Source organism: Sander lucioperca, chromosome 12, assembly GCF_008315115.2.
Source record: "Sander lucioperca isolate FBNREF2018 chromosome 12, SLUC_FBN_1.2, whole genome shotgun sequence".
NCBI lineage: Eukaryota > Metazoa > Chordata > Actinopteri > Perciformes > Percidae > Sander > Sander lucioperca.
This window is the reverse complement of record NC_050184.1, coordinates 34336808-34364801: the sequence shown is the minus strand read 5'-3', so window position 1 is coordinate 34364801 and position 27994 is coordinate 34336808. Positions and strand designations below refer to the sequence as shown.

The following is a 27994-nucleotide window of genomic DNA, read 5'->3' as shown; positions in this document are numbered from 1 at the left end:
AATCGTTTCTCTGTGTCTGTGTGTCCTGCAGTGGAAGGCGAGGACAGCCAGCTTTGACAGCCAAGGCTCCTGCCCCTCGCCCAGGCCCCCTGCTAGTCCCTGAGCAGAGCCACCTGTGACCCAGCAGCCCAGAAGGGGGTTTCCTCCCTCCTGCTGATCCACTTCCTGTCTGTCTGATCGGGGAGAAACACAACCTCTCTCTCTCTCTCTCTCTCTCTCTCTCTCTCTGTCCCTCCCTTCCTCAAGTCTAGTCCCAGACCACTCCCAAGAACTGATCTAGGACCACCGTCAAGTCAGTTAGTTGTGTGAAGCGTCAGTCTGTTCAGGTTTTAGGGTTTGAAATGTGGGTGTTGGTGGTGACCCAGAGCTGCCCTCGGTGTCTTCAGAAGAGATTGGCTGGACACCCAGGCTGCAGAAATGTAATATTGAGCTGTCCGAGCTGAGGTGAATGGGTGTCCTCACATGGAGACTTTCCAGACGCTGAAGATTTAGCTTTGTGCTGCAGAAACTCTAATAAATAAAAAAATTAAAAAAAAACTGTGATGTTGGATATTTCTCCAGGAGAGCAGCGGACGTTTAACAGTGGAGGACACGTCCGGGGTTAGAAAAAGAGACTTCAACTGGATCTGAAGCAATTTCCAAACTCTCCAGCTCTCTCTCGCTCTCTCATTGAATTTTACAGTGCTGTATTAGCATAAAACCATATTAAACTGTAGCATTTTGGAACTATTAGATGTAAAACTGCTCCATCCGCCGTTATTGTTTGTGAATAGCAGAAACTGAAATTAGTTTCAAAGCTCCAGCTGAGTTCACTGTACTTTCAGTTTCATCAACAACATAAGCAATTATTAGATGTGCAGCTTGTTGAGGAGAGGTTAGATCAGGCTCAAACTAAAATATTCTCAGCATGGCAATTTGCAGCTTTAGTGTGTTTTTGCCGAGCAGCCAAGACGAGAAGTTTCATGTAATGAAGGAGATTATTGGTATTCACACGGGAGCCGATTGGCTTCAGTGTTGTTCTTTTTTAAATTATTGTTAGAAAAAGTAGAAAGTCAAATTACCAGACAAAGGCACACCTTGCTTATTGAACACAATAACTTCAAGAAAACATACACAAATGTTGACAGAAACCATCTTTGTGTAAAATGGAGCTCTGGAGGTTTCTGAACAGAGTACTTGAGCACACTTTACACACCCTTACTTCCTTCTCTGTTTGATGTTTGCTTTTGAGAAATCATCCTTTACTTCCGAATGAAAACTCAGACAAATGCAAACATGTTTTCCTTCAGACAGACAGACACTGTTCAAAAGCTCTTCTTTGTCTCCTCTTGTCTCTTTTTTTTTCCTGAACATGTTGGTGAATGTGTATAGTTTCATGTACAGCCGTCTGCCGGTTACCGTATATATGTTTAGTTTTTCTAAGCAAAAAAAAAAAAGCAGAAAAGATATAATTATAGGTAAAGATTGAAAGAAAATACTGACATTTTGAATATATGTAGCTTTGTTGGTGGTGATGATTGAGAAACATCTAAACTCTTAAAAAAAAAATAAAGGTGAACATATTCGTCTTCTGAACTTATAAACACGCAACTTTATTGTTGTTTATCCTGTCATTAATCATACTGTTGTACAGGGAGACTGTGTGTTTGAATTTGCCATCCAGATGCTTGGTAAATGAAGCTATCTGATGTGATTAAGCAAAAGACTGCTGCAGCACCGCTGTTGTATCAGGTTTCTTTGCACCAGTTCCATTCCTTTAATGGATCCCTGCATATTATTAGCTCAAGATGCACAAAATTTCAGTTAAAGCCTGGGTTGCTGTGCTTCAAAGAAAAACAGTAATGCACCAATTGCTTTTAATGAAACCTATTACATAATGGAGGTTCCATATATCTTTATGATGAGAAATGAAACATAACAATTTGGTTGCTATTTACGTGATCTTCCTCCAGTTTACCCTCCAGTAGTGGTAGTTTCTTTTTGTTGTTAATTGGCATTCGGAGTCAGGCAGGAAAACTGCGAGGAAACATTTACAGATTCTAGTTAGTGCGGCTTGTACACATCATGTCTTTTATCGATATGGGGAACATTTACTGAATAGCATCCGTATTATCTCAACAGCAGCCCACAGCAACTCAAATCTGATATGTTACAAAAGGTTCCTGGCCGTGACTCAGATCGATCTAGACTTCTGGTGCCTCATTCAGCGACAGAGGACGAGTGATACTACGGCTCAAACTACTGTACGACAAACATTTTATACATCACAGTGTGTGTGAAATTGGCAGCCAGACATGAAGACTTGAACAGATGTATTCAGCAGACCCAGCCGGATCTGTTTTAGCCATTTCCTTCATGGGTATACGTTCTCCCAGAGCGAGCAAGTTAGTACCTCAGTGTGTGTGTGTGTGTGTGTGTGTGTGTGTGTGTGTGTGTGTGTTTGCAAGGTTGAGACGGGGGAGGGGCTGCGGGGGCAGCTGATGGGCGGACAGGTCAGCGCCTACAGAGCAGTGGCAGTTCTCGAATTGGCGCTTGTTACAGCAAGAATGAGTCAGTGCATTATCGTTCATGCTTGATGTAATCCTTCACAGCCCCCCCCCCCCCACAGATGTGACAGTTTGAAATTTGCTCTCATTCACGGTTTGTTTTAATGGTGAAATTCCTCTCTAATGGCATTATTCATAGACTTCTAATGTCTTATTTTAGTGTTGAAACAAGTGGTTGAATAATGATGTCCTTTTTTTTGTTTGAAACGTGCTTTAGAACGGTCATATATTTCTCTGACAATGTGGTGTTTTCATAGTAGAAGAAACCTGTTAAATCAACAGTTTCAAGACCTTCTAGCTTTGCCTAATATTGTAATGTTTCTTGATATGATCTTGTATCCCTTCCAACTGTTATGATAACTCTGAATTTCCAATTTTCTATTGAACATTTTGTATTTGTTATAATAGAAATGTTTGAGAAGATGTTCTGGTGATTGACATCAACAGTTGTTAGTTGGGACAAAAACAAAAAGTCTATTATGAGTTCCTAGATCATTTTCAAGACTCTGGATATGAGTGACCTAGTGTGTAATAAAGTAAAACTGAAATATCAGACATTATTTCAGCCACAGAGTGTCATTCTTTTGTTTCAACAAGTCTGAAAATCAACAGAGGAAAGAGTTTGTTGTTTTGTCCTCCCATGGGGTGTGACGTGTTATCGGTTCTGTGGTGAGATTGTCTTTGCTTTGATTAAAAGACTCGTGCAAAAAATGGCTGTGAGTTTTGTGGTAATAAAAGACAGCATATAATGAGAACGCAGCCGGTGGCTTAACAAGCAGCTATGGCACAAAAAAGGCAATTAGATTTCGTCATCTCAAATCAAATGGTCAAATAAAATGAGGGGAGGACGCAAAACACCACATATCAAGTAAAGACTTGACAGCCTCTAATAAACCGAGTGGCATTTTCATGTTTGTTTTGGTATATAAACACACAAAAGAAAAAAAAGGATCAAATGAATAAATAATAGTTCAAAGGCGGATTCATTTGCTTAAAAATGTGTAATGTTATGGGTGATCTGTATTCAATCTAAAGTGAATGAAGAGTCTGCAGGCTGCTGGAAGACTTTTGGCAAAGCATGTGTAAATGTACTGCTTCCGTTCTTTAGCATTGCCTTTTGACAACATGACACAACGTCCCTGCTGTCACACCAGCAGTTTCCTCTTCATAGTCAGTCTGTAAATGATTTGGTAGCCGTCATCCCAGCCGTAGAGCTGTTTTTCCTCGGGGTTGTATTTCAGACTGGCGTGGGCTCCGTACCTCCTGGGAAAGTAGATCAGGGGAGCCTCCTGGCTGATCACCATGTCGTTGACGTCAAACAGACACTGGACACGGGATCGGCTGGCCAGGCGGGTGTTGTACACGACATAGACGGTCCCACAGACTACGAAAGCCGCCTCGGCGTTCTCCCGTGGGCACCGGGTGTCCCAGATTTGTTCTATATCGAGCGTGGCGGGGTCCATCTTTGCGAGGTTGATGTTGGGCTCACTGTCGCTGTTGGCGTACAGGAGCCAGAGGCCTTCGTCGTCTGCTGCCAGGTCCGCAACGGTTTCCGGATTGAGGCTGTAAACTGTAGCCTGGCTCTCCACGGGGAACATGGCGACGTCTGTCACCGAGCCACTCAGCAGGTCATATTTAACCACCTGCATGTCCATATCGGCCGTCTGCTGTATGTAGTACAAATAGCTGTTATAGACAGCGCTGCCGGGGCCGCTCCACTCAGACGGAAGCCTGATCTGTCGGCTGCTGGTGACGCCAGGAGAGCGGGAAAAGTCTCGTACAGAGTTGAACTGGTAGATGCTGTCTCCGGATGTCTCGTTAAAGACGTAAACCTTGGACGACCTGGGGTCTCTGGTCCACATGCCCTTGGGACTGCCCACTCTCTTCAGGATCTTGACTGATCTGATGCCAGAGATGATTTCCACACAATCTGCAGAGAGAGAGAGATGTAGTTAAAACTACGGTAGCTCATTCTGTCAGATAAAATATATCAGAATGGACTACTAACTATAAATGTAGTTAAAGTAGGGTAGCTCATTCTGTCTGGCAGGAAATCATTAGAATGGACTACTTAAGGCGCTGACACACCAACCCGATTATCGGCCGTCGGACAGTCTGGCGAGGTCAGTAACTCGAGTCTTTCCGGTGTGTTCCGTGCCGTCGTCACGGAATTGGCCTTCATTTGGGCCAATTTCACATGTTGAATCGGAAGGCGGGCAGTCGGACTCAATTACCAATCTGATTGGTGGAGTGCTAACCCGGAAATGACGAGCGGGATGAGCGTGACTAACGCCTCTCAAAATCTGACCAAAATCTTTCAAACTGACCGTTGTCGATCTGAAATGAAGACAGATTCAGCAACTGCATGGCCTATTTCTTTTTCAGAAACACGTTTCAGTGAACTATCTTCGTAAAATACGAGATCGTATTCCAAACGAGCCGCCACTATGGTCTAGCTTTGAAATTCGGGAAAAAACAGAGCCACGTGACGCGTTCATCCAATCAGCTGCTGGTTTTTGGCAACAATACAGATTAGCGCCGCCTGCTGTTATGGAGACGTATTATGCTCGCACACGCGCAGAACGTACGCTCAAGTAGGCGTCGTTTCGGTGTGTTCCGAGGCACTTTTTTAACCAACTCGGGGAGGCAGTCAGTCCGACTGCCTTTTCTGCCGAAGGTCGGCGGTCGGGTTGGTGTGTCAGAGCCTTTACACTAAATATGTAGTTAAAAGTAAGGTAGCTCATTCTGTCAGGTAGGAAATATCTATCAGAATATATCTATCTATCATCATGGACTACTTACTCTATAGAGTACACAATATTGTGCTAAATGAAAACTGTTCTAAACTACGATTGGAAAATGGCTGTATGGAGGATGGTTTGATGCACAAGAGGAGGCACAGTTCTTTAATTTAACAAAAACACGGTCAAGACAAGCAGTCAAGACAAGAACAGAAATCTCTCAAATAACCATGAAGAGAACAGGTCTTAAACCCCTCGGACCAGCTAATAGGCCAGTTGGTACAAACTCATGCTGTGCAGCCAGAAGTTGTTCAAACCTCACACAATTAGCTCCATTAGCAAGTTTTTAAAGAACTATAAAGGGCTGAATTTTTAGGTAATGTCAAATATTTGCAATGGCTCTGCGCTAAGCTAAACGCTAAAGAGGTAAACTCATTATGAAAGTGTTTATTAAGGTAATAAATCAAGTGAGAAGTAGGGCCATTTTCTCATAGACTTCTATAGAATCTGACTTCTTTTTGGAGGCAGTAGAGTCGTCCCCCTGCTGGAAATTAGAGAGAACTCAGCTTTGAGGCACTTCCTCATTGGCTTCACTTAACGGCCCGGAAGCTTCGTCGTTAGTTTTTACAGTCTATGGCTGCACCTCAGATTACATGTCTTGTCTACGTAATGTGAAAAAATGACACAATTATTATACAAAATATTTCACAGGTGTGAAGTTAACATAATTATAAGAATTTTATTTAGATTTCTATCTCCCAGCTGGCACAATTAGTTCCATTGGCATGTTTTAGTAAACTGCCATTCCTCAGTTGAAATGTGTATTTGCAACCTGACATTTAGAAAACATCAAGCAGCCTGCAGCGGTCAATATCTGGCTGTCCAAATTAGGCAAATTCAAACCAGTCAGGGGGAAATTGGACACACAGACTCATAATGTGAGGAAGTAGTGCAGCACACAGGCAGCATGAAGATGAGTTCTGTAAAACAAGATGAATACACAAACAAAGAGGATGTCCCCCCTGTTGTGTCCTGGAGCAAAATTAACATCATGCTCAGAAATCTGAAATGGCTTGCTACAATGCGGTAAAGTTCGTTTTGGGTCACTTGACAATGATGCTCTGTGTGCAGAGCGAACATGAGCTCGGAGAGTAACGGCGCTGACCTCAGGGCAGCTTCCTGTCCCTCCTCTCTGCAGAGACACAGCCCCAAATTGCACAGGGGATTTCAGAGACAAAAACTAATACAGAGAAGCCTCTGCTCTGCAGTATACCACCATCCACTTTGTATTTAAACATCTGAATGAAAGAAAATCTCCCTTGATTATGTAGAGCGTGACCGGCATTATGGTTCTGAGCGGAGCGTTTATGATGTTACCACATCAATTCTGAATTCATGAGTTATTGATTGGCTTGTTAAGTCAGTGTAAATAATAAAGAAATCAATATTTGTTTCATTTGGTTTTGTAAGCAGAGTCGGATAAATGGTACCAAAGGAATTTAATGATCCATCATCAGAGATTTAGCTTTTGGAGCCAATTAAGAATATAGATCTTTTGCTTAATGTGCACGTTTAGTCAAATCTGACGATATAAAGGCAGATGTGTTTCATGGAATTCAAAATGTCACGGCTTCACCCATCACGCTTTAAAAAGGGTTATAAGACCCTGTATTATACAATGACTCAGTGCAGCAGAAATATCTCAGCATTGTTCGTAGCAGCACGCCTTGGGATCTGAAGATTATAAAGACAAATGCTGTGCTCAAACAGCGCAAGCAGGGGAGTAGCTCTGCTGAAAGAAATGAGTTGCATCAAGTCACATTTCTCCTGAAAAACATGCCTGCCCACTGACTCAAAGCACTCCGTTAAATGACTTGTAACAGCCCCATGTTTGTTTCCCATTTTCCAGAGGCATGGCTTTTCTGCGGAAGGGGTGGTTTAGAGCTGGGGTGTGATGTGTAATGCTAAAATTAACTATAGAAAATACAACGTATACTATGTACAGGGTTCCACAGGTTATGGGAAACCTGGAAAAAATCATGGAATTTCAAAATCTAATTTTCCAGGCCTGGAAAAGTCATGGAATTAGTAAAGTCTTTGAAAGTTTGGGAAAAATCATGGGATTTTTGTTGTTTAATGACATGAATTGTTACAGTAATCTTCCATTGATAACCTTCCACATATTATTGTCTGTAGCTGTTGACGTAACATAGCTCTAATATGCGTTGATGCGTGACGTTTTGTTGACCATCACGTACGCTTCTTTATTTTCTCCCCGCATTCTGCCTCTCCCTCCATGTATGCCAGCTATAGCTAAAATTATAATTTGAGTCTGACATGTTTGAATGATACCGGGCAAGTGTACATGTAATATTTCATGGCTCTCTAATGACCGATTACAATTTGTATATGTCATTAGAGAGCATGACATGATAACATATGTAGGCTCCATACATTGTTTTTCAGACTTACAGCACATTCAGAAATTAGTTTATAATGAAATACACTAAGAATACACTGATAGTACAATTGGTTCTGTTTCCCCTCATGCTTGAAAAGCCAGGGCCAGACTGATAAAAGTGTTTGTAAAGCAATTTTTTTTATATGTATAAAAGGACAATGTAATGACAGTGTCATCAGTTTTGAATTACTTAAAGTACACATGAACATTTAGAGACTGAAAAAGGTTGCCGTTTATTTTTATACAATAATTAACATTGGAGTAAAGTATACTATACTATTATGTTTGTGTTATACGTTGTGAATGATCATGGAAATTTATTTTTGGGTCCTGCAGAAGTCATGAAAAAGTTTTGAAATGTTATCCAAGAAAATGTGTGGGAACCCTGTATATCCATCCATCCATCCATCCATCCATCCTTCCATCCATCCATCCATCCATCCATCCATATATATATATATATATTCCGCAGCTTCAGACTCTGCCAGGGCTCTGTCATAAATGAAAAAGAAAGATCAAACGCAGCCATCCCGCAGGACGTTTGGCTGAAGTGTGTATGTACTTCCCTGCAGCAGCTCACCAGAGACTCTGGAGTGCAGCTCCTCCCAGTCTTCTTCCTGCTCTTCCTCTCCTCTGCTCTCCAGCCCCCAGGCTCCCTGCTCCACCACCTTGTCTGCTTTATTCGCACAGGCCCGAGGGGAAGTCTGAGCTTCCACGTAGTCCATCTCTCGCTCCATCCGGTCCACTCTGACTGCAGCTCCTTCCAGGTCTTTGAACAGCACGCTGTGCTCATTCCTTAGCCCATTCATGGCCTCGGCAGTTAGCTTTTTGAAATCCAGCATCTCTGTGTGGTAGCGATGGGATTGTTCATGCCACAACTGCATGCGGTCCTACCGGACATGAGCACAGCAACACAAGTGTTAGAATAAACTGTAGGGTGATTTTTTTCCCGCTGTTTTTTTACTCAAGTAACCGAACCAGCAACAAGACTAAGATATTAGAGCTCTGTGACGTTGTGGTGCTTTGAGATAAATGCTAATATCAGCATGCTAACATAGTCACAATAACAGTGCTAACATGCTGATGTTAGGCATGTTTTGTGTTTTGTGTAAGCATGCTAACATTTGCCAATTAGCACTAAACACAAAGTATTTGCAGTATTAGTTTTGCAGGTATTTGGTTATAAGTATTGGACAACATATTATTTCAACCTGCCGGTGGTGCTATATGAAAAGTCAGGGAATCACCAGAGTTATTCCAAGTTATCCTGAGAGGACCATGAATGTGTGTACCACATTTTATAAAAATACACCCAGTAGTTGTTGAGACATTTCACTAAAAGCCAAAAATCTAATGTAATCATGACAATCCATCTTGTAGTTGGGATATTTCAGTCTGGACCAAAGTGGTGAACCAGCATTGACATCCCTAGGCTCTATATCTCAACAACTAATGAATTGTCATGAAATCTTGTTCAGACATTCACGATCTCCGGAGGATGAATCTTGCTGAACTTAGCGATCCTTTGACCATTCTAACGTCACCAGCAGGTCAAAGCTTTTACTTTTCCAGGGACATATCTCAACATGAAGAAGGATTGGCACAACATTTTGTATGGGCATTCATGGTTCCCAGAAGATGTATCGTAAAAACCTACTGTACACTACCTGCTCAGAACCAAACAGCAGACAACCACAGTTAGAGACCACAGTAGCTAATAACTGCTGGATGTGGAAATAAGCTGTTTGCTTTCATAACTTGTTTCTCATGCCCCAAGTGGCCAAAGCATCAGTTACACAAAAACTCAGTTGACATTCTCATCACGCTCGGCTGTACTTTGTGTTTAGTGCCATTCTCAAACTTCGTTCTCTTCGGGGAAATAACAACAAACTTTGAGCTAGCAAGCTACATGCTAAGAATGGCAAGTTTTGAAGAAAATTTGGATCGTGCAACAAGGCAGGCCTGCTTGGTTCTTTCAGGGAAGATTTACTAAGATTATGTTCACGGCATTTCCTCTCTAACTGGGACGTTTAGGGACCGATTGGTGGGATTGCTGTGGACAAAGTACACACGGCGATACACTGGTAAGAGCAAATGAGGTTTAACCATGTATCCATTTAAATAGCTCATGTTACTGTATTGTGTGAACAGTTAACTGCATTTAATATTGTATGTGGCGTTTTCTTTTGCGGGGTGCAAATGTACCACCTAACAAAGTTCCTTTCTGAGGCTATTTTGCAGAGCCACCGTCGCTGCGTCCAGAGCTTAGCGCCGCCCAGACGATTGTGATTGGTTTAAAGAAATGCAAACAGCCCAGAGCGTTTTTTTCTCCTATCCAGGAGTGTATGTGTGGAGGGGCCAGAAATACTCCGCAGCACTGTGGAGGGTGGATAGGTTTGGCAATGCGAGACTAAAGATTAAGCCAGTAGTAGCCCAACATTTTTAGATTGTGAACACTTACATCTAATTAGAGCCTCTTGTCATGCTTTCAGATGTCTATGAGTTGTAAGCAGTTTTTTTTTCACATATCCCAAGATGTATGTGTGGTGTAGCCAGACCTTACTCCACAGAGCTGTGGAGATAGGTCTGGCTATGCGAGACTAAGTACTAATTACCAAATGTTAGCTTGTTAATATGCTAAACCAAGATGGTGTATATATATATATATATATATATATATATATATATATATATATATATATACACATATGTCAGCCTCCCAGAGCCGCTAGTGTGGCTGTAGACTCATCTTGTTGCCTACCAATACAAATCTCAGGAAGTAAGATGTTCCTGTTTTAATCAAAGCCTCATCACCATCACCAAACACAATACAGTTTCTCAGTGATGTGATGGACACAGCCCGAGTGACATCTAAATTATTCAGAGCGAGATGTAATAACTGACGACCTTCTCCACTGTCTCCTCCGCCACAGATTAATTTTCCCTCTCTGCTTGCTGTGGGCCTGTGGTCAAATGGAAATGAAAGTTCAATGAAAACTTGCTTGATGAATTGTTGTGTTCATATCAACGCAGAAGTTGAACCAGCATATTGCAATTGAGACTGCATGGAGGGAAACCACAGGGGGGTGAAGAGAGCAGGATTTAGCTGTAAATAGACTATTCATTTCATGCGGATAACAGCTTTAAGATTGCCATTTTTGCATTGCAGCCACACAGAGGATGAAAGGAAACATTCAGAATCAATTAAATATACTCCTAAAGAATACATTAAAATAATTATTGAAATGAGAGAAATTACTCACCGAGGCAACCAGAGATGTAATCATCTTGCATTTCATATCATAAGCAAAGCAAAGCAAAGCAAAAGTCTTCCCTTTACACAACCCCAGTTTAAAACACAATACTGAAGTCTCAGTAATTTGATAGCTTCCCTGAGGCACTTCGTTGCAACACAGCTTCATCCCTTTGCAGAACACATCTTTCTATTAGGATGTTGGAACGTTTTACACAAAAGCAGCAAAGGTTAAGCTTGTACTCATTACTGATGTGTCATTGTCTTAAAACGCTGAAGAAATTGTAATGTTGTCGGACAGAAACGGCATGTTGCATGCACTGGCGACTGATATTCCCTCAGAGGCCCCTGCACAGTTGATGAGCTGGGCAGAGATTGCATTAATTGGATTGCATTGGTTAAGACATTAAATTCACATAAAAGAAAGTAATCAGGAACTCAAAAATATCAACTTGTATTTCTTGGGGGGGAGGGGGGGGGGATTATTATCTGTGCACATTGTCAATATTTTGACATATTTCTTTGTCTAGTTTTCCTTGTAAGTTTTTTTTTATTTTATAATTATGATTCTTGACTTTTGCAGCACTTTTCTTTTGTCTCACTATATGTTTATTGTTATGCACCAAAGGCACCAGGGTAAGTTCCATGTACACTATGTGAAAACCCACTTGGCAGTAAAACCTGATTCTGATCCAGGGCGACTTGTGCTGTCACTTAACTCATGGAATACTACAGTGTATTGATCAATTATTATCAATCATTTAAAGGGGTGTTGCTTCTTACCTCAATAGCTGACAACCTGTTCTCCAGATAATCCATCAGCCCCTGATAGTAATACTGGGCTCCAGTGAAAGTCCAGGCGGTGGTAACAAGGAGGACAAACACCGGCTTCATTGTGAGCAGATCAATGGGGGCAGCTCAGATTCTTTGTTTGTCCAGAGTTTAGATGCTTCTTCAGGTTTTCCCCTCCCAGAACGGTCCTCAGAGCTTCACGCAATCTACTGTATAAACACTTTGTATACAGGGTAACTACCTATGCAAAGAGGTGAGAGGGATAGAGAGAAAGTAAGAGGCCGCTCTGAGACTTTCCAATTCTTTGACCGCTCTCACTTTGCTGGAATGTTTTCACAAACTCTCAGGGAGGAGCCTTGTGCCTCTTACCCCTCTCTGTCCTTGGAAAGTGAATGTGCTCCACTCAACTCTGTGCATGTGTGCATGTTGGTGTTTGTTGCAGTGGTGTAGTCTACGTGATACGCAGGTATAAGCAGTATACCCACTAAGAAAGCTCCAGGATTTCCATATACCCACTTAAAAATGCCCAATGACACGCAACAACATACTTTCCATTATATTTTTGATATATTTTGTGTTTTTCTTCTTTACATAGGCTAAATAAAAGGTATTTCCCCCATAAATTGGTGCATAAAAGTGTATCCGCATACAGGAAATTAAGTCGTTGATGCTCAAAACTTCCCTGGGGGAGGACACCCTGACCCCGCCACTATGATATGAAAAAAAAAAAATATATATATATATATATATATATTAATAAAAACACGTACTGGGGGCAAACACTAAACTCGAGAGCTTGGTACTGGTTCTCCCGGGCTTCCCTTCCTTCCAGCGGGCCCAGCAGTATCGTCTGGGGCTCTAGCTGCGTGGTGTCGGTTTTGGCTCCCAGGAAGCAGGCAGTGAGCTCCAGATCCTGCAGCCGCAAACGGACTCTGCAGCCCCGCACCGCAATAGCTCCTCTCCGTCCGCCTGCCACCGGCAAAGGCAATGGAACTTTCCGCCGAAATCGACGTACAGGTCGTCCTGGACTACGTGGAAGATCCTCCCGATCACCACTGTGTCTTTGTCCGGTCCCATCTGGATCAGCAGGGACCGGCGCAGCAGCGAGGCGAAGCTGCCAGCGGCAGCGTCTCTTCCCCCGGGCAGGAACACAGCCGCTCCCCCGGGGCAGCAGAGTCCATTTGCGGCTGCAGGATCTGGAGCTCACTGCCTGCTTCCTGGGAGCCAAAACCGACACCAAGAAGCTGGAGGCCCAGGACGTACTGCTGGGCTGGCTGAAGGGCTGCAGAAGTTTAAATCACAGGTTTCTTAAAGGGAGTCTGGCGGACATGACTGGGGGACCAGCGCAGCAACGAGGCGAAGCTGTGTTCCTGCCCGGGGGAGGACACGCTGCCCCCGGCCGGAAATCTCCGCCTCCTGCTGACATCTGGACTGGATCACTTTGAAAGTCGAGATCTCGAGTTTGAAAGTCGAGATCTCGAGTTTGAAAGTCGAGATCTCGAGTTTAGTGTTTGCCCCCAGTACGTGTTTTTATTTATATATATATATTTTTTTTTTTCTTCTTTTTTTTTTTTCTCCATCACAAACTCGAGATCTCAAGTTTGAAAGTCGAGATCTCGAGTTAGTGTTTGCCCCCAGTACATGTTTTTTTTTTTTTTTTTTTCTTTGATTTTTTTTTTTCCTCCATGTCACCTCCGGGGCTCCGTAGAAATGATGCGAGGAGAAAGGAAACGAGGAAACGTGTTTTAGTGGGCTGAGACGTCCTGTCCTCTGAAGCGTCACATGAATTCGTCAGCTGTATGGACGGAATTAGCAACGGCTTTCAGCTGCACGGCTTCCGGGAAGGCTGCTCTCATGTATCCTTGCTCATAGTTCCTCAGTTCCTCCCATCTCCATCCTCGCTCCTCGGGGTAGAAATAAGAGCTCTGAGATGGCCTTCAGGAAGGAGGGTCAGAAAAACTTCTGGTTCAAGCAAGGAGCGAGGAGGTATCAAATAAGAGACTTGGGAAGCAGCCATAGGGTATGAAGCTCACTGGCAAGTCCAAACAGAGTAATACTGAGTCCACAGGACAGCAGTGAAGGCGCAGAGGGAAAGCTCTGGCAAACAGACAGATCCATCCAGATACAAGATGCATGGTTCAGAGGCTAGATTCCAAAAGAAGGGCAACCTTGCAACTTTGATTATCTGGCTGGGAATGGGCTGAAATGGGCTGCTTATATACTGCAGGGCTAACGAGGGAAAGTGGAAACAGGTGAGCAGGTGGGCGGGGGAGTCGGGGAAAAGTCTGAGGGCATCTAGTGGACAGGTAGAGAACAGCAATGAATAGGTCTGGGGAACTGGGAATGTAGCTTCTCGCTCCTGATCGAGGATACACGAGTGCAGCTGAAAGCCGTTGCTAACTCCGCCCACACAGCTGACAAATTCACGTGACGCTTCAGAGTAAAGGACGTCTCATTCCTGTAAAAACTCATTTTCTCGCTTCCTCGGTGGGACGGACTAAAGCCTGGTTCACACGGGACGATTTTAAAATTGTCGGCCGATTTTCCAATCCTGAGAGACCCCACACACGGCGATAAAAAATCACGGGTCTAACAGTTTTGGTCGTACAGTGTGTGGTGCGCAGCACACGGCAAAATCAACACATCACACACGAACCGATTTGACTCCCGAGCATTCCCAGGTCAGACGGGAAATCTCGCAAAATCCCTCGAGATCAAACGTGACTTCAGCAATCATGGCGGACGAAGAGGATGCAGTGGCGATAATTTGTAGTTTTTTTTAACCGAAAAAAAACGTTATCAAAAGAAAAGGCGATGGTCAAAGAAGTGGAGACACGCGAGCATGGACTATACTTGCTATACTTATCTCCGGACTTTCTGGTGCGCCATGCATGATTTTGTTTCCCGGTGCTTTCCTCGCCGCCTCGTCACTTCGCTTTCTGATTGGCTACACGCCACAGTCCACAGGCTGCATGCTCGTTTGTCCCCGGGGGACACCACACGCGAGGAGAAATCGGGCCAAAACAATCCAACATGTTGGATATCCCCGATTTGAGATCGGAGCAGTCCCGACGTCCTTCCGAGCAGACAAGAGCAGTCTTAACACACCACACACGGCAGGAATATCTGATCAGATTATTTTACGATAATCGGAGCATCCTTAAGATTGTCGGAAGGGGTGAATCGGGGCTAAAATCGGCCTAATTATCCTGCCGTGTGAACCAGGCTTAAGACGCGAGGAAGGGAGGCAAGTGGATTATGTGCTCTAACCCTGTCTGCTTCTCTCAGGTGAGCCTCTCTCATCGAAAGTCTTATTTTCCTCCAGAGCTTCCAGCCCTTCACACTGTATGTTAGGAAGTAAGTAAGTAAGTAAGTAAATACACTTTATTTATATAGCACCTTTCAAAGACAAAATGGGTCACAAAGTGCTTTACAGTAAAATCAAATAAAAAAACAAAACAACAACACATAAAATACAATACAAAACCATATGGCTAATTAAATGCTTGTCTAAAAAGATGTATCTTTGGGTGTTTTCTAAAAGTTTCCACCGAATCCAAGGCTCTCAAGGCTAAAAGGAGAGAGTTCCAGAGCCTTGGAGCCACCACAGAAAAGGCACGATCAACTCTTGTTTTAAAACGAGTTCTGGGAACAGTTAAAAGGTCTTGGCTTGAAGACCTCAGAGAGCGACCAGAAGTGTGTGCGTGCAATAGATCCAGGATGTAAGAGGGAGCTTGGCCATGCAAGGCTCTATAAGTAGTGATTAAAATTTTAAAATACACTCTAAAACCAATCGGTAGCCAATGAAGAGCCTTAAGCACAGGAGTAATGTGCAATCTCCTGCTGGTCTTAGATAAAAGTCTTGCTGCTGCATTCTGTACAACTTGCATGTTGTCCATGGATGATTTGTTTAAACAAGTGTACAGTACATTGCACTAATCCAAATGTGAAGAAATAAAAGCATGAACAAGCATCTCCATCTCTTTTTTAGAAACCAGAGATCTAATCTTAGCAATGTTCCTGAGATGGAAAAAACAGGAACGAACCACAGATTTCACATGACTGTTAAAACACGTAGATTTGTCAAAAATGACAGCTGGATTTCGCATAACAGTACAGTCAGACAATGATAGAGCCGCAATGGCCTGCCTAATCTTAGGGGTAATGTTGTCTGGGGGCAAAGATCATCACCTCAGTTTTGTCTGAATTTAGTTGCAAAAAATTGTCTGCCATCCATTTTTTAATGGAGGCTAAACAATTGTGCAACAAGGAGAGTTTGTCTAGCCTATCAGGGCAAAATGATAATATAATTGGATGTCATCAGCATAACAATCCTACAGTATACCAATATAGTGTACCAATATACAGAATGAATAGCAGGGGGCCGAGCACAGACCATTGGGGCACACCACAAGACAGAGGAGCAGAGTCTGACATGTATGTTCCTATAGACACAGAAAAACTCCTGTCTGAAAGATAGGAAAAAAAACAATCCGGAGCTGATCCAGTAATGCCCACAGTTGTTTTCAATCTATCAATCAGAGTGCAATGATCAACAGTATGAAATGCTGCACTGAGATCTAGTAGGACCAGTACAGAACATTTACCCCCATCAGCAGCCATCCAAATATCATTAGAGACCTTAAGGAGAGTAGTCTCAGTTGAATGGTTTTTACGAAAGCCAGACTGAAACTTATCAAAGATATTATGAGAATCCAAAACATTATTTAGCTGGTTCGCAACAACCTTTTCTAAAAATGTTTAGATAAAAGGCAATTTAGAAATAGGCCTGTAGTTTTTAAACAAAGCTGCATCTAGACTGTTCCTTTTTCAAGATAGGCTGAACAAAAGCATGCTTAAAACAGCTAGGGACCTGGCCCAGCTGAAGAAATAAGTTTAAAATTGAAACCAAACAAGGGCAAGTAGATGTATGGATTTTAAAAGCAAAGATGTGGGTAAAATATCACCAGGGCTTTGGGAAGGTTTCATCGAGCCCACTAGCTTAATGATATCATTCAAGGAAATGGGGCATAAGGAATCCAGTATTGAAAGTCTCTGATGGGTAACTATATGGGGGTTTATCGAAGGTACAATGCCTGCCCTGACAGCTCTAACCTTGTCCACAAAATGAGACAAAAAGTGGTTGCAGTCAATATTTGAAAACACAGAGACAATACATTCAGCAGGGGAAACAATGTTGTTAATAGTCTCAAACAGAGCTTTCGGATTGTTTTTACAAGCAGATATCAGATTAGTAAAATAAGAGGCTCTAGAACCCTTGATCATTTCATTTAGGTCTATTAATAGCTCTTTAAGATGCAGGCGATGGACTTGGAGGCGAGTCGTTTTCCATAAACGCTCAGCTCTCCGACAGACACGCCTCAAGCTGCGAATGGCGTCATTAATCCACAGGGATGTATTAACAAAGGGAATTTGTTTAATTTTAAGAGGCACCACTTTGTTCAACAGCAGGGTGCAATGATTATTAAACGCCTGTGCACAGGCGTCCACATCATTCGAAATAAGAACCGAGCTTGAGTCAAATGCGGCTGAAAATTTCTCAACAGTAAGCTGGTTAATCAAACGTGAGCAGGACGCTCGTTTAACAGGCAGAGGATCGTCATTATAAACAAGATGAAATAAGATGCATTTGTGATCACTAACGAATACATCTTCGATGCAAACATTATTAATATTTAAACCATGAGAAAAAACAAGATCAAGCGTATGTCCTTTGCTGTGCGTAGGACCAAGAGACATGCTGAGTAAAATTAAAAGATTTAATGATATTTACAAATTCAAGAGCATTTTTGCAAGTATCATCATCCACATGAATATTAAAATCGCCAACAATGATCGCTCTGTCCAGCTTAACGATGGATGATAAGAAATCAGAAAAATCAGTAAGAAAAGAGGCCGCTGGCTCAGGTGGCCGGTAAACTAAAATACAATAAAATGTATTTGAATGACTAACTTTAGTAATCTGTAGTTCGAAAGAAGAGGACGTGCCAGCGCTCATTGACTGGCAGATAAAATGTTTTTTAAAAACCACAGCAAGACCTCCACCACGGGCCGTGAGTCTTGGCGTGATGATAAAAGTACAATCCACAGGACAGAGCTCATTCAAGTGATAGTATTCCAAATCCCGTTGCCATATCTCTGTGAGCAACATGAAGTCCATGTTTTTGGAAGTAAATAAATCACTGAGCAAAAGAGACTTGTTTGCAATTGAACGGGCATGTATTAAACCCATTCTGAGCGGTGCAGGAGCACCTGAAGCAGAGAAAGAGGCTCAGATGCACGGAACGCACACCGCGACCCGTGGTAGGTTTTCTCCAGGGCACCGGGACCAGAGCCCTGGGGACGTCAGGGAAGACAGAACGAAGACATGAAGGTCTGGAGTCGCAGTCAAAGACCCCCATCTTCAGGAGTTTTTTCAGATGAACCTCCCTCCCTGCCCTTTTTCCTCACTTTCTTCGCAGGTCGTATTAGGTCCTCTCCATGCCGCACACAGACAGACGGACATACAAACGGGGCTGCAAACTCACCCGTACTACTCCAGGTACATCCGTCACCGCACTCCCCCACGGAGGATCGGCTCAGCAGCATTGTTTGGCGATCGTACACCCACGCCGTTGACACAACAGGCGCCATGTCGGTTGTGCAGTGATAGTCTGACTAAAGTCCTTGCATGTTTGACCCATCCACCACCGCAAACTGTTAAAGTTAAAAGATAAAATAGTGGAGTCAGAGCACTTCCTTTGCTGCTGATAAGGTCAATAGAGTTTAATCAACCCTCAAAAACAAACGCACGCACGCACGCACCGACACACACACACACACACACACACACACACACACAAAGATGAATAGAATGATCATCATCGTAATAGAACAAAACCACAAGGTAATAGGAAGTGATTCAATAAAAAGATAGTAAAATTAGATGTCAGAATTCTCTGGAGGAAAAAGTCCAAAAAAGCATTTTTATGATAACATCAAGATGGTAAAAGAAAACTGTTGAATTTGAACCAAACAGCACTTTTTTTTAAAAGTTAAGGGGAAAAACCTTTGCAGTGGCGTATTTGCTCCATTAAACAAATGTCAGACATTAATGGCTTCACTGCAACCACAGACTGCATGCCCACGGTTGATCTGCCTTATTGGTTCGAACATATAGCTCCCCTCTCACATTGACAGCTAGAATTAGTCAATACCACTTCGTTGCTGCTTGGAAGGAGATTGCTTTGCACTGGTGTGAGCGGACAGCGTGTGCTGTAGATCATGCTCAGTGCAGGGGCAGCAGTGCGTGAGCGTTTGATTACACAGGCAATCACACTCTGACCACGCCTGACCTTTCACCCCAGGGCCATAGAAACTTTTCTCCATATAGCCTACAGACATGGGAGGGATTATGGGCCCCTGGACACGGACATGTAAAAGGCCCAACCACCATAGAAGCAATACACCCAAACTGAAAGACACAAAACCACCACAAATTATGCAGCCACGTTTAGCCTCTCTTTATTAGTGGTCATTTTGTCTCTCTTTTAGTAGTTTTGCATCTCTTTCTGGACGTTTTGCGTCTCTTTGTGGTTGTTTTGTGTGTTTTTGTGTCTCTTTGCGGGCGTTTTGCATCTCTTTGTGGGCCTATTGTGTCTCTTTGCTGTTGCTGGAAGTATTATGTCACTTTGTGTTCATTTTACATCTCGTTGTAGTTGTTTTGCTGAAGACTATAAGACACACCAAACAACTACAAATGATGCAAACACGTTTTGCGTCTCTTTTTGGTCGTTTTGCAATTCTTTGTGGTCATTTTCCGTCTCTTTCTATCTGTTTTTTAATCGTTTTGCATCTCTTAGAGGTTTGCGTGTCTCTTGTGGTCATTTTGTGCCTCGTTTCTGTAGTTTTGCGTGTCTTTGTGGGCGTTTTGCATCTCTTTGTGGGCCTATTGTGTCTCTTTGCTGTTGCTGGAAGTATTATGTCTCTTTGTGTTCATTTTACAGCTCTTTGTAGTCGTTTTGCTGAAGACTAAAAGACACACCAAACAACTACAAATGATCCATCCCTGGCCACCTCTCTGGCCCCACCCTTGTTTCACCGATGTCACAACAGACGATATGAACGGTGAAGGCTGTTTACACTCCAGGAAACAGGAAACAAACCAAGCCAGAGAGGTTTAAAGCTGGCAGCCTGTTGATGTATCATCCTAGTTTGATGAAGGGCCGGTGGTGGCAGATACTCCAGCAGCTAATGGCCGTGCTCTAATCATGCTCTTCTTTGATTGTCTGCTGCCCACTATCATCTCTGCAAGTCCTGAACTGAGCAAACAACCCCCTGTCTATTTTTATGACCACAGACAGCAGACCAGACTTTGAGTGTCGTCATGGTAACAAAGTGCTGTGTACAGCTGCTTTTAGAAATCGAAATGGGCAACCTGGAGTTTGATCTAATCTGGAACACATTGCCTGTCTGGAGCTGGCAGGCGAGAGCATTGATGTGTGTGTGTGTGTGTGTGTGTGTGTGTGTGTGTGTGTTTTATGCCCCAGCTCTTTCTTTTTCAATCATAGTTCTTGATTGATTGAGTAATTACAGTTTCATCCTTTTTTTCCCCTCGATTTTGCTAGATCGATTTGAAGCATGCGTCTCATGCTGTCTGCCACTCAGTGTAGATTTCTAATCTATTATTAACTACCGGCTTAATTGCACCATTGAGTAGTGTGATGTGATCAAAGGGCAAAGCATCAATCAGGATTTATTATGTTCCACTAAACATCAGCATATTGCAGCCTCATAACCGTTTAGCTCGAGGCTAGTGCACAATGAAAGGGAGTAACAGACATTTGCTCAGACATTTGTTCAAGGGTGGGACTCATTGATTCCATTTATTCAGGGGGAAAGAAGACAGACATGTCCTCCTGTGGGAAGCTTCACTAACACACTATTGTGCATGGTTCCTTTGCAAAGTTATCCACAAGATGGCAGCATCTCTCTTTTTGTGAAAAAGTCAAAAGGGGACCAGTGATGGAAGACGTAATCAGATATTTTACTGAAGTAAAAAAAAATATCAATACCACAAGGTACAAATACTCTATTGCAAGTCTTGCATTTAAAAATCCTACTTCAGTAAAAGCACAAAAGTATCATTAACAAGATTAACTTAAAGTGCTGTTTCTAAAGAAAAATGGCACATATTATTGTATTTCACTAGCAGCTAGTTTGAATTACTTAAGATGCAGTTGGGTAGTTTAGTCTTGTGGTTCCCAACATAGAGGTCGAGTCCCTCCAAATTTCTTATGGTTATCTATATATATATCTGTATTGCGATACTCATTCATATAACATTCAGTCTATGGAACAGAATACTGTTGATTCATTAGTTGAGGTGTTGGTAGTCTGGATCAATCGCCAAATCGATGTGTGTTGGCGTTCTCAAACTCTGTTCACTTCGGGAAACAACAACAAACTTCGAGCTAGCACGCTACACGCTGAAAATGGCGAGTTTTGAAGAACTTCATTTAATATTGTATGTGGCGTTTTTTTTCCTCGGAGACTATTTAGCAGATCCACTGCCGCTGCGTTCGGAGCTTAGCGCCGCCCAAGACGATTGTGATTGTTTTTAAAAAAAAATGCAAACCTCCCTATGCCTGAGCATATATTTTTTCCTATCCCAGAATGAATGTGTGGTGTAGCCACAGTGCTGCGGAGGTCTGGCAATGCGAGACTAAGGTGTTGGTAGTCTCAATTTGCCAATTTGGCTAGTCCACACAGCATTCCGGGATGGGAGAAAAACGTGCTCTGGTTTATTGGTATTTCTTTAAACCAATCACAATCGTCTTGGGCGGCGCTAAGCTCCGCATGGAGCCACCGCACTGCTGCAAAATAGCCTCGGGAAGGAACTTGTTTTGGTGGAACATGTGCACGTTCAAAAGGTGTTTTAGTCATGCAACAGAAAACTCAGATTGGACAGATGTAGATCTAGTGTCTGTTGCTTGCTGCTTGTGTGCTAGCACTGTCTGTGGCATAATTGTGCGAAATGTGATATTCAGAAGTGTGTTTACGTAGGCACTAGGCAGGCTTTTGAACCTTACATCTGTATCTATTATGCTGAATATCTCGCCTTGTGTTTACAACAGAATGAAATTGTAACTGTCGTGGAGTGGATACTGTGTATGTGCGCATGTGTGTAAGTGTTGCAGTAGGAATTAAGCTGTGGCAACCAGCACATGCATGGGAAACCTTAAATTTCAGTGCACCCTCACTGAAAAGTTGAGCAATCACCATAGCACCAGCAAAAGAAAATCTCTGGCGCCCACCACTGGGCCTCAAACATTTAAATGAAACCAACTGAGAGGTTTAGAGGGGAAATGTCTTTTTTAGTGGAACTGCTAACAACTCATAGACATCTGACACATGACAAGAGGCTCTGATTAGACAGTTTTTTTGTAAGTGGTCACAATCCATAAAATGTTGGGAACTGCTGGCCTGATCTTTAACAATGTGTTGTATTTTGTAAGCTTATCGTGTGTGTTGTGTAAGTAAAATTTCAATCTGAAAAGTAGCTATAGTAACTACAGCTGTAAAATCAAAGTAGTAAAGTAAAAAGTACATTTCCCTCTAAAGCAGGAAATGGAAATACTTTAGCAAACCACAAGTACCTCAAAATGATACAGTACTTGAATAAATGTTCTTAGTTACTTTCCACCACTTGTGTCTTGGATCAGAAAGAATAACTTTTTATTTCCTTTCACTACTTTTTTCCTGCTATGTGCGAAAGCATTGAAGTGATAACCTTTCTCTTTGCCACAAGCTGGGCTTGTAAAACTCACAAAACCTCAGCTGTATAGGTGCCAGATAGAAACTAGATCTATAAAGTTCCAATACAAGGAGTACCAGCACACTGGAATTACCGCTCCCTTTAATTTCATTAGCCATGTTTTAACCAACTGCAGGTCTTTCTCAGGTTAGTCTGGTATTGCCAGACCATCCTCCACAGTGCTGTGGAGGAAGGTCTGGCTAGACCCCACAGCATTCTGGGATGGGAGAAAAACGCGCTCTGGTTTATTGGCATTTCTTTAAACCAATCACAATCGTCCTGGACGGCGCTACCACCGGACAGAGCCACGGTGCCACTGCAAAATAGCCTCCGGAAAGAACTTGTTTTGGTGGAACGTGTACGTTCAACAGTTGTTTTAGTCGTGGAACAGAAAACTCAGATTGGACAGATAGTCTAGCTAGCTATCTGGATTTACCCTGCAGAGATCTGAGGAGCAGTTAACCATAGTCCTCATAAATCCAACGGAGTTTAGAATTCCAACACAAAGAAAGCGGAAGGTGACGGACATCCGGCCGAAATTAGTGACATCCGGCGGAATTTCCGGCGGCACCTGAACAATCCAGGAAATTAAACGTCATCGATAGAGACTATTCTCAGGTGAATACCAATAGGAAGGAAATAAGGGACATATACAGTATAAATATGTATAAACTAAATACATTTTTAAATATGATTAGACATGCAAGCATAATTCAAATGAGTATTGCACAAACTTCTAATCAATACATCACAATAAATACTCAACTTCATTTAGTTGATAAGGTGGGTGCCACAGGTTGGCGAGACACTAGGGGGCAACAAGAGTCATTAAAAGCCAATGACAGAGAGTGTGTCAAATAGTCATAACCATCCAAAACTGTGCGTTTGAAATGATTGAGTGGAATATCACAAATATATATATACAGAGAGGTTAAACTCCCTGGTACACCTCTTATGCTCAAACCGTTATAAAACTCCAAAAACGGAAATCCAAATAGACTTTTTGAGATTTAGAAGGGGTAATTCTCGTAAAACTAGGAAAAGTCATTAAGTCCTGAGCTGATAAAACAACGTTAAGTATGGTTTTGGAGCTCTAAAAGAAAGGGCCTGGGGTCTCCTAACAACATTCCGGGTAAAATATCTCAATAAAAATATTTCAATAAAAAGTAATTAATGAAGAATAATTTTCCTTGAAAATGTTTTTTTTTAAATAGCCTAATACATTCAGAGATGGAACTGTGAAACAAACTGGGATTATGAATGTGTGTGCATCTACATGCATGTGTGTGTTTGTGTGTGTGTGTGTGTGTGTGTGTGTGTGTGTGTGTGTGTGTGTATATATATATCTCATGTTATCTCATGTGTTTGCCTTAGCACCAGGCGTCAGACACCAAACACCCGTTAAAGGCAACGTTTTTTTATTACCCTTTCGTACTGATTGAGAGAAAACTTAGCAGCCCAGTGCCAGGTCATATAAAAGCACAGACCGAATGGGTGAAGCAACATAAATCCTTTAGTCCCTTGTAAAAAGCTTTAATACACCCGAGGCGCCAAATCACTTGACCTGCGTTAGCCCTGCCGTTTGGGGGCATTCTGGCTGACTGAGCAGTGTGGAGCCAGCCCTTCTCCGCCCATTCTCCGGCTGTCAGTCCAGGTAAAAGTCAAGGCCTTATTAGTGACACATTTGCTCTGCATGGCTTCATGGCATCTTCTGTGTTTAATCAGCCACTGAGAGCCATGTTTTTCTGCATCCAAAGATTTGTTAACCTATGTAGCCTTTAACCAAAATCCTTAATTTTTATTTTTGTCTTTTTATGCCAAGAATTTGCAGTGAAAAAAAAAAAATGTTCCAACGGTGGATCTCGGTGTTTGTGTTGTTGGCCACATAACCTTGGAAAGTTAATGGCTTACTGTGAATACAAACCAACTTTTGGGAACATCCACGGAGCATCGGTGAGTCATGTAACTACCAGGAATTGTGAAATGGTTTGAGGTGTGAGGTGTATCCAAGCCCGATTTCAATGAGGTATGCATTATGTACACACATCAAGTACGCACAGTACACAGGTGTGTCTTAGTTTTAATTTGTTGCATACAGGGGCTTCTTGAGAAAAATATTTTTTCATCATGATATCTAAAATTGGCCTGTGCGCTATAATGAAAACTGTCTCTCAACTTGAATGTTCATTTCTGGCTCTGGCCTGACAGCCGACATGCACTTGCCTGGGTTTCTGAGCAGAGGAGTGCCTGAGGGGCTGTGGACAGCTGCTCAGAGGGGTAAAAAACTCTCGACAAAAGCAGCATTTATCCATGGTGGGCGCTTCAATGGGAGCTTGACCGCTGGAAATAAAGACGCAGTATGTGAGAGAATATCCAAGGAAATGCCGTCACACAGCCAGTTGTCCTTTCAGGAGCACACAGCTGTTAGCCATACTGCTTCTTGGTCTAGACGCTGCTCTCTACACACACACACACACACACTATTATATCGAGTAGTTTAAAGGATGGGTGCACAGTTTTTGAAGTCTATTGTAAAACAGGACACATGCCCATATGAAGCAGATGTTGCTTGCTCTAATAATGTTGATAATGAATACAAAATAAACTTTATTTTTGCACAGAATGTGTACTGTGGATGGCCAGTATGAACAGGAGGAATTATTATTATTAGCAAGCACAAACTGCTTCAATGTACATATGGGCATACATGAGTTTTGGTTCAAAGTTGTGAACCTATCCTTTAACCTGTATGGGAGATAGTGTACTAAATATGTCTATTTTTGATCAGGTGTCTTGTCAGGAGTACTTGGAGTGCTATTGAATGCAACATAGCTGCACACAGTCATGTGCCATGTAAAAATTTAGATTACATTGCCAGCCACTCCTCAAGCACCACATGCGTCTCGAGCTTGTCCACATGACATGTTTCAGCATTGTTCTTGTTGCCGTTTCTGCCTCTGGAGCAGAGTGGGGAAACATAGCAGGGGGCAGGCTCGTGCATACCATTATCTCACAAAGCACTCATTACAGGAGTATCTCCCATATCCTCTATACCAGCAAAACATGTCACCTCACGCTCTCCGCCTCATTCTGAACACCGCAAGCACTCAAACCCAACACCTCTCTGGCACAAGGCTCCACTCTGACTCACTTGAGTGAAATGCCTCAAACATTACGGTTGCCAAATTATGAAGTTAACAGAAATGTATGCATGGGGCTCGGCCTCCTCTTCCTGTAAGCATGGGGAGGGGGGACTTGTCGCAGCCACTTGCAACCCACCTGTAAGCACCCTTTTCATCAAAAATAAAAACTGCAATGTTTTGCCACCATACATCATGGGCACATACGTTTTTCTCACTGTCAACACCAGAGCAATAAAAAGGAGGTAATAGTCTGCAGACGAGCACAGTCATTTACACTTTCTAATTGCTCAAGTTCATCATGTGGGCTCTGCGCAACATGCTTCAACACTGATTAGAGTAGTTATCTTTGTGAAAATCACCACATTATCCGTCTTTACTTTTTGCTGAATGATTCGAGTGCATGTAAACGGGGCATACTTCTTCTATAAAAAGTAATTACATGTTAAGTGGCTCCATGTCTGGATTAGTGAAAGTATGAATGCATCCTACCCTGCGATTTATCCATAGTTGTAATTACCGCAAGGCTCTTATAAAGCAAAAAAAAAAAAAAAAAAACTCCACTCCATCAACCATGACATCCATTGCTTCATGTTAAGGTTAAAAGCCGTGATCGCACTGATAAACAGCTACAATTAGCTACAGTATGGCGCGGCAGGATGGAAACAATTTATCAGTTCCCGGGCCTCGGTTAAATTAAATCAAATGTCGTAGGAAGCCCATTAGGTATTTGTTTATCAGGCAGTCATCTTGACGTATGTCCTGAGAGTACCTTATGTGAAAACCAGTGTCCCCATCAGAGCATCCAGGCAGACTGGTGCAAGGCTTGGGAGATATGGGCTTGTCAGCAGCTGTTTCAGTCCGTTGCACGGTGTGGAAAATCTCTGTCATGGCCTACCTAATGGTGATTGTTTGGAGTGGAGAGAGCCCACCGTCTTGTCTGCATGATGGCATCTGAAGGGGTTCGGAGTGGAGAAAAAAGGGGGGGGGCTGAATTTCAAAATTTTTTAAAGATTTCTTTAGCTTAAAAAAAAAGTTTATTCTTTGTTACAAGACATAAGGGTTTAATATTTGAAACAGGGGCAAGGAAGGGGACTGTATAAACATCATCCTGACTGTCCTCACCCAGAAAACCACTGTATAGGATTATTGTGCAAGCAGCTTATAACTCCCCATATTTTTACTTTTGCTGTAAGGCAGTGACGCATTATTATGGAACCCACGCAACTTCTAGGCAAGACCCTCCCTTCAATAGTATTCACAAACTACTATTGGCCAGGCGTCCATGCTTACGCGAGGTAACGTAACCCGATTTGTTCAGGTGCTATCCCCTAACCAATCGGCTATCCTAACCATAACCACTCGAGGTCAATGACTAACCCCAACCAATCGAGCTGCTTCGTAGAGCGGGACTTGTTACGTGGGATCCATAATAACGCAGCAGTGACCTCTTCAAATGAGGAAGTGAGGTGACAAAGTAAAACCGACTTTTACGAACCTTAGTCCGTGATGCAGTTATGTCCTCATTTTAGTAGTTTTACGTGACTCATTTTAAGGCAGTCCACCATGATTTCCTAACCCTAACTAAGTATTTTTGTCGCCCAAGTTTAAGTAGTTCTTTTTCACAATGTTAAAGGACAAATCCGGCTCTAAATGAACCTAGGGGTTAATAACACGTGTACCGAGTCAACCGTTCTCTGGCATTTGTTTTCATGCTAATCAAATGTGACCAGTTTTAGCGCAAACCGCTAATTAGCTTATAAAGCTAGTCGGCATGGGTAAAGTAAAAACGAATCGCTATTTCTATACCACTAACAAGGCTCAAAATAGCACCACACTTCCACGGTAGCATAATGAGGGTCCCTACATGTAAACCAAAGCATTGAGAACTTTGTAAGTGTACAGACAGTTTATTAAAAAGATCTTCATCGCCATCTTGGGAAAACAGTTATGACCAGTCGAACGACGAACGCCATGCTTGAGCTATGTTACTGGTTACTGGTTGCACGGCGTTCGTCGTTCGACTGGTTCGACCCTAACCCTGGTATAGAAATAGCGATTTATTTTTACTTTACCAGTGGCCCGACGACTAGCGTTATAAGCTAATTAGCGGTTTGCGCTAAAACTGGTCACATTTGATTAGCATGAAAACAAATCCCAGAGAACGGTCGACTCGGTACCCATGTGTTATTAACCCCTAGTTTCATTTAGCGCCGGATTTGTCCTTTAACTACATAAAACTGTG

At 42.6% G+C, this 27994-nt stretch overlaps 2 protein-coding genes and 1 pseudogene across 3 annotated transcripts in view; 1 reads left to right on the top strand and 2 right to left on the bottom strand.

Annotated features, from left to right (window-relative positions):
• The window catches only part of syt6a (synaptotagmin VIa), an 82706-nt gene extending 81160 nt beyond the window's left edge, over window positions 1-1546 (top strand). The window contains exon 7 of the mRNA XM_031290566.2: window positions 32-1546. Within this exon, the coding sequence (XP_031146426.2) occupies window positions 32-103 (72 nt within the window). The 3' untranslated portion in view covers window positions 104-1546. The remainder of the gene's footprint in view (window positions 1-31) is intronic.
• Window positions 1547-2752: 1206 nt separating this feature from the next.
• On the bottom strand, window positions 2753-26708 carry olfml3a (olfactomedin-like 3a). Of its 2 annotated transcripts, none has more exons than XM_036007813.1 (3): window positions 26522-26708; window positions 8329-8638; window positions 2753-4476 (listed from the first exon to the last, which is right to left on the bottom strand). In XM_036007813.1, exons 2-3 carry the CDS (start codon window positions 8630-8632, stop codon window positions 3692-3694), a joined length of 1089 nt encoding a protein of 362 aa, XP_035863706.1. In that variant the 5' UTR covers window positions 8633-8638; window positions 26522-26708; the 3' UTR covers window positions 2753-3691. The 2 variants fall into 2 exon arrangements, with proteins under 2 accessions (XP_035863706.1, XP_031146427.1); XM_031290567.2 differs by lacking the exon at window positions 26522-26708 and adding an exon at window positions 11785-12258.
• LOC116043696 lies at window positions 12031-18447 on the bottom strand (annotated as a pseudogene).
• Window positions 26709-27994: the final 1286 nt, after the last annotated feature.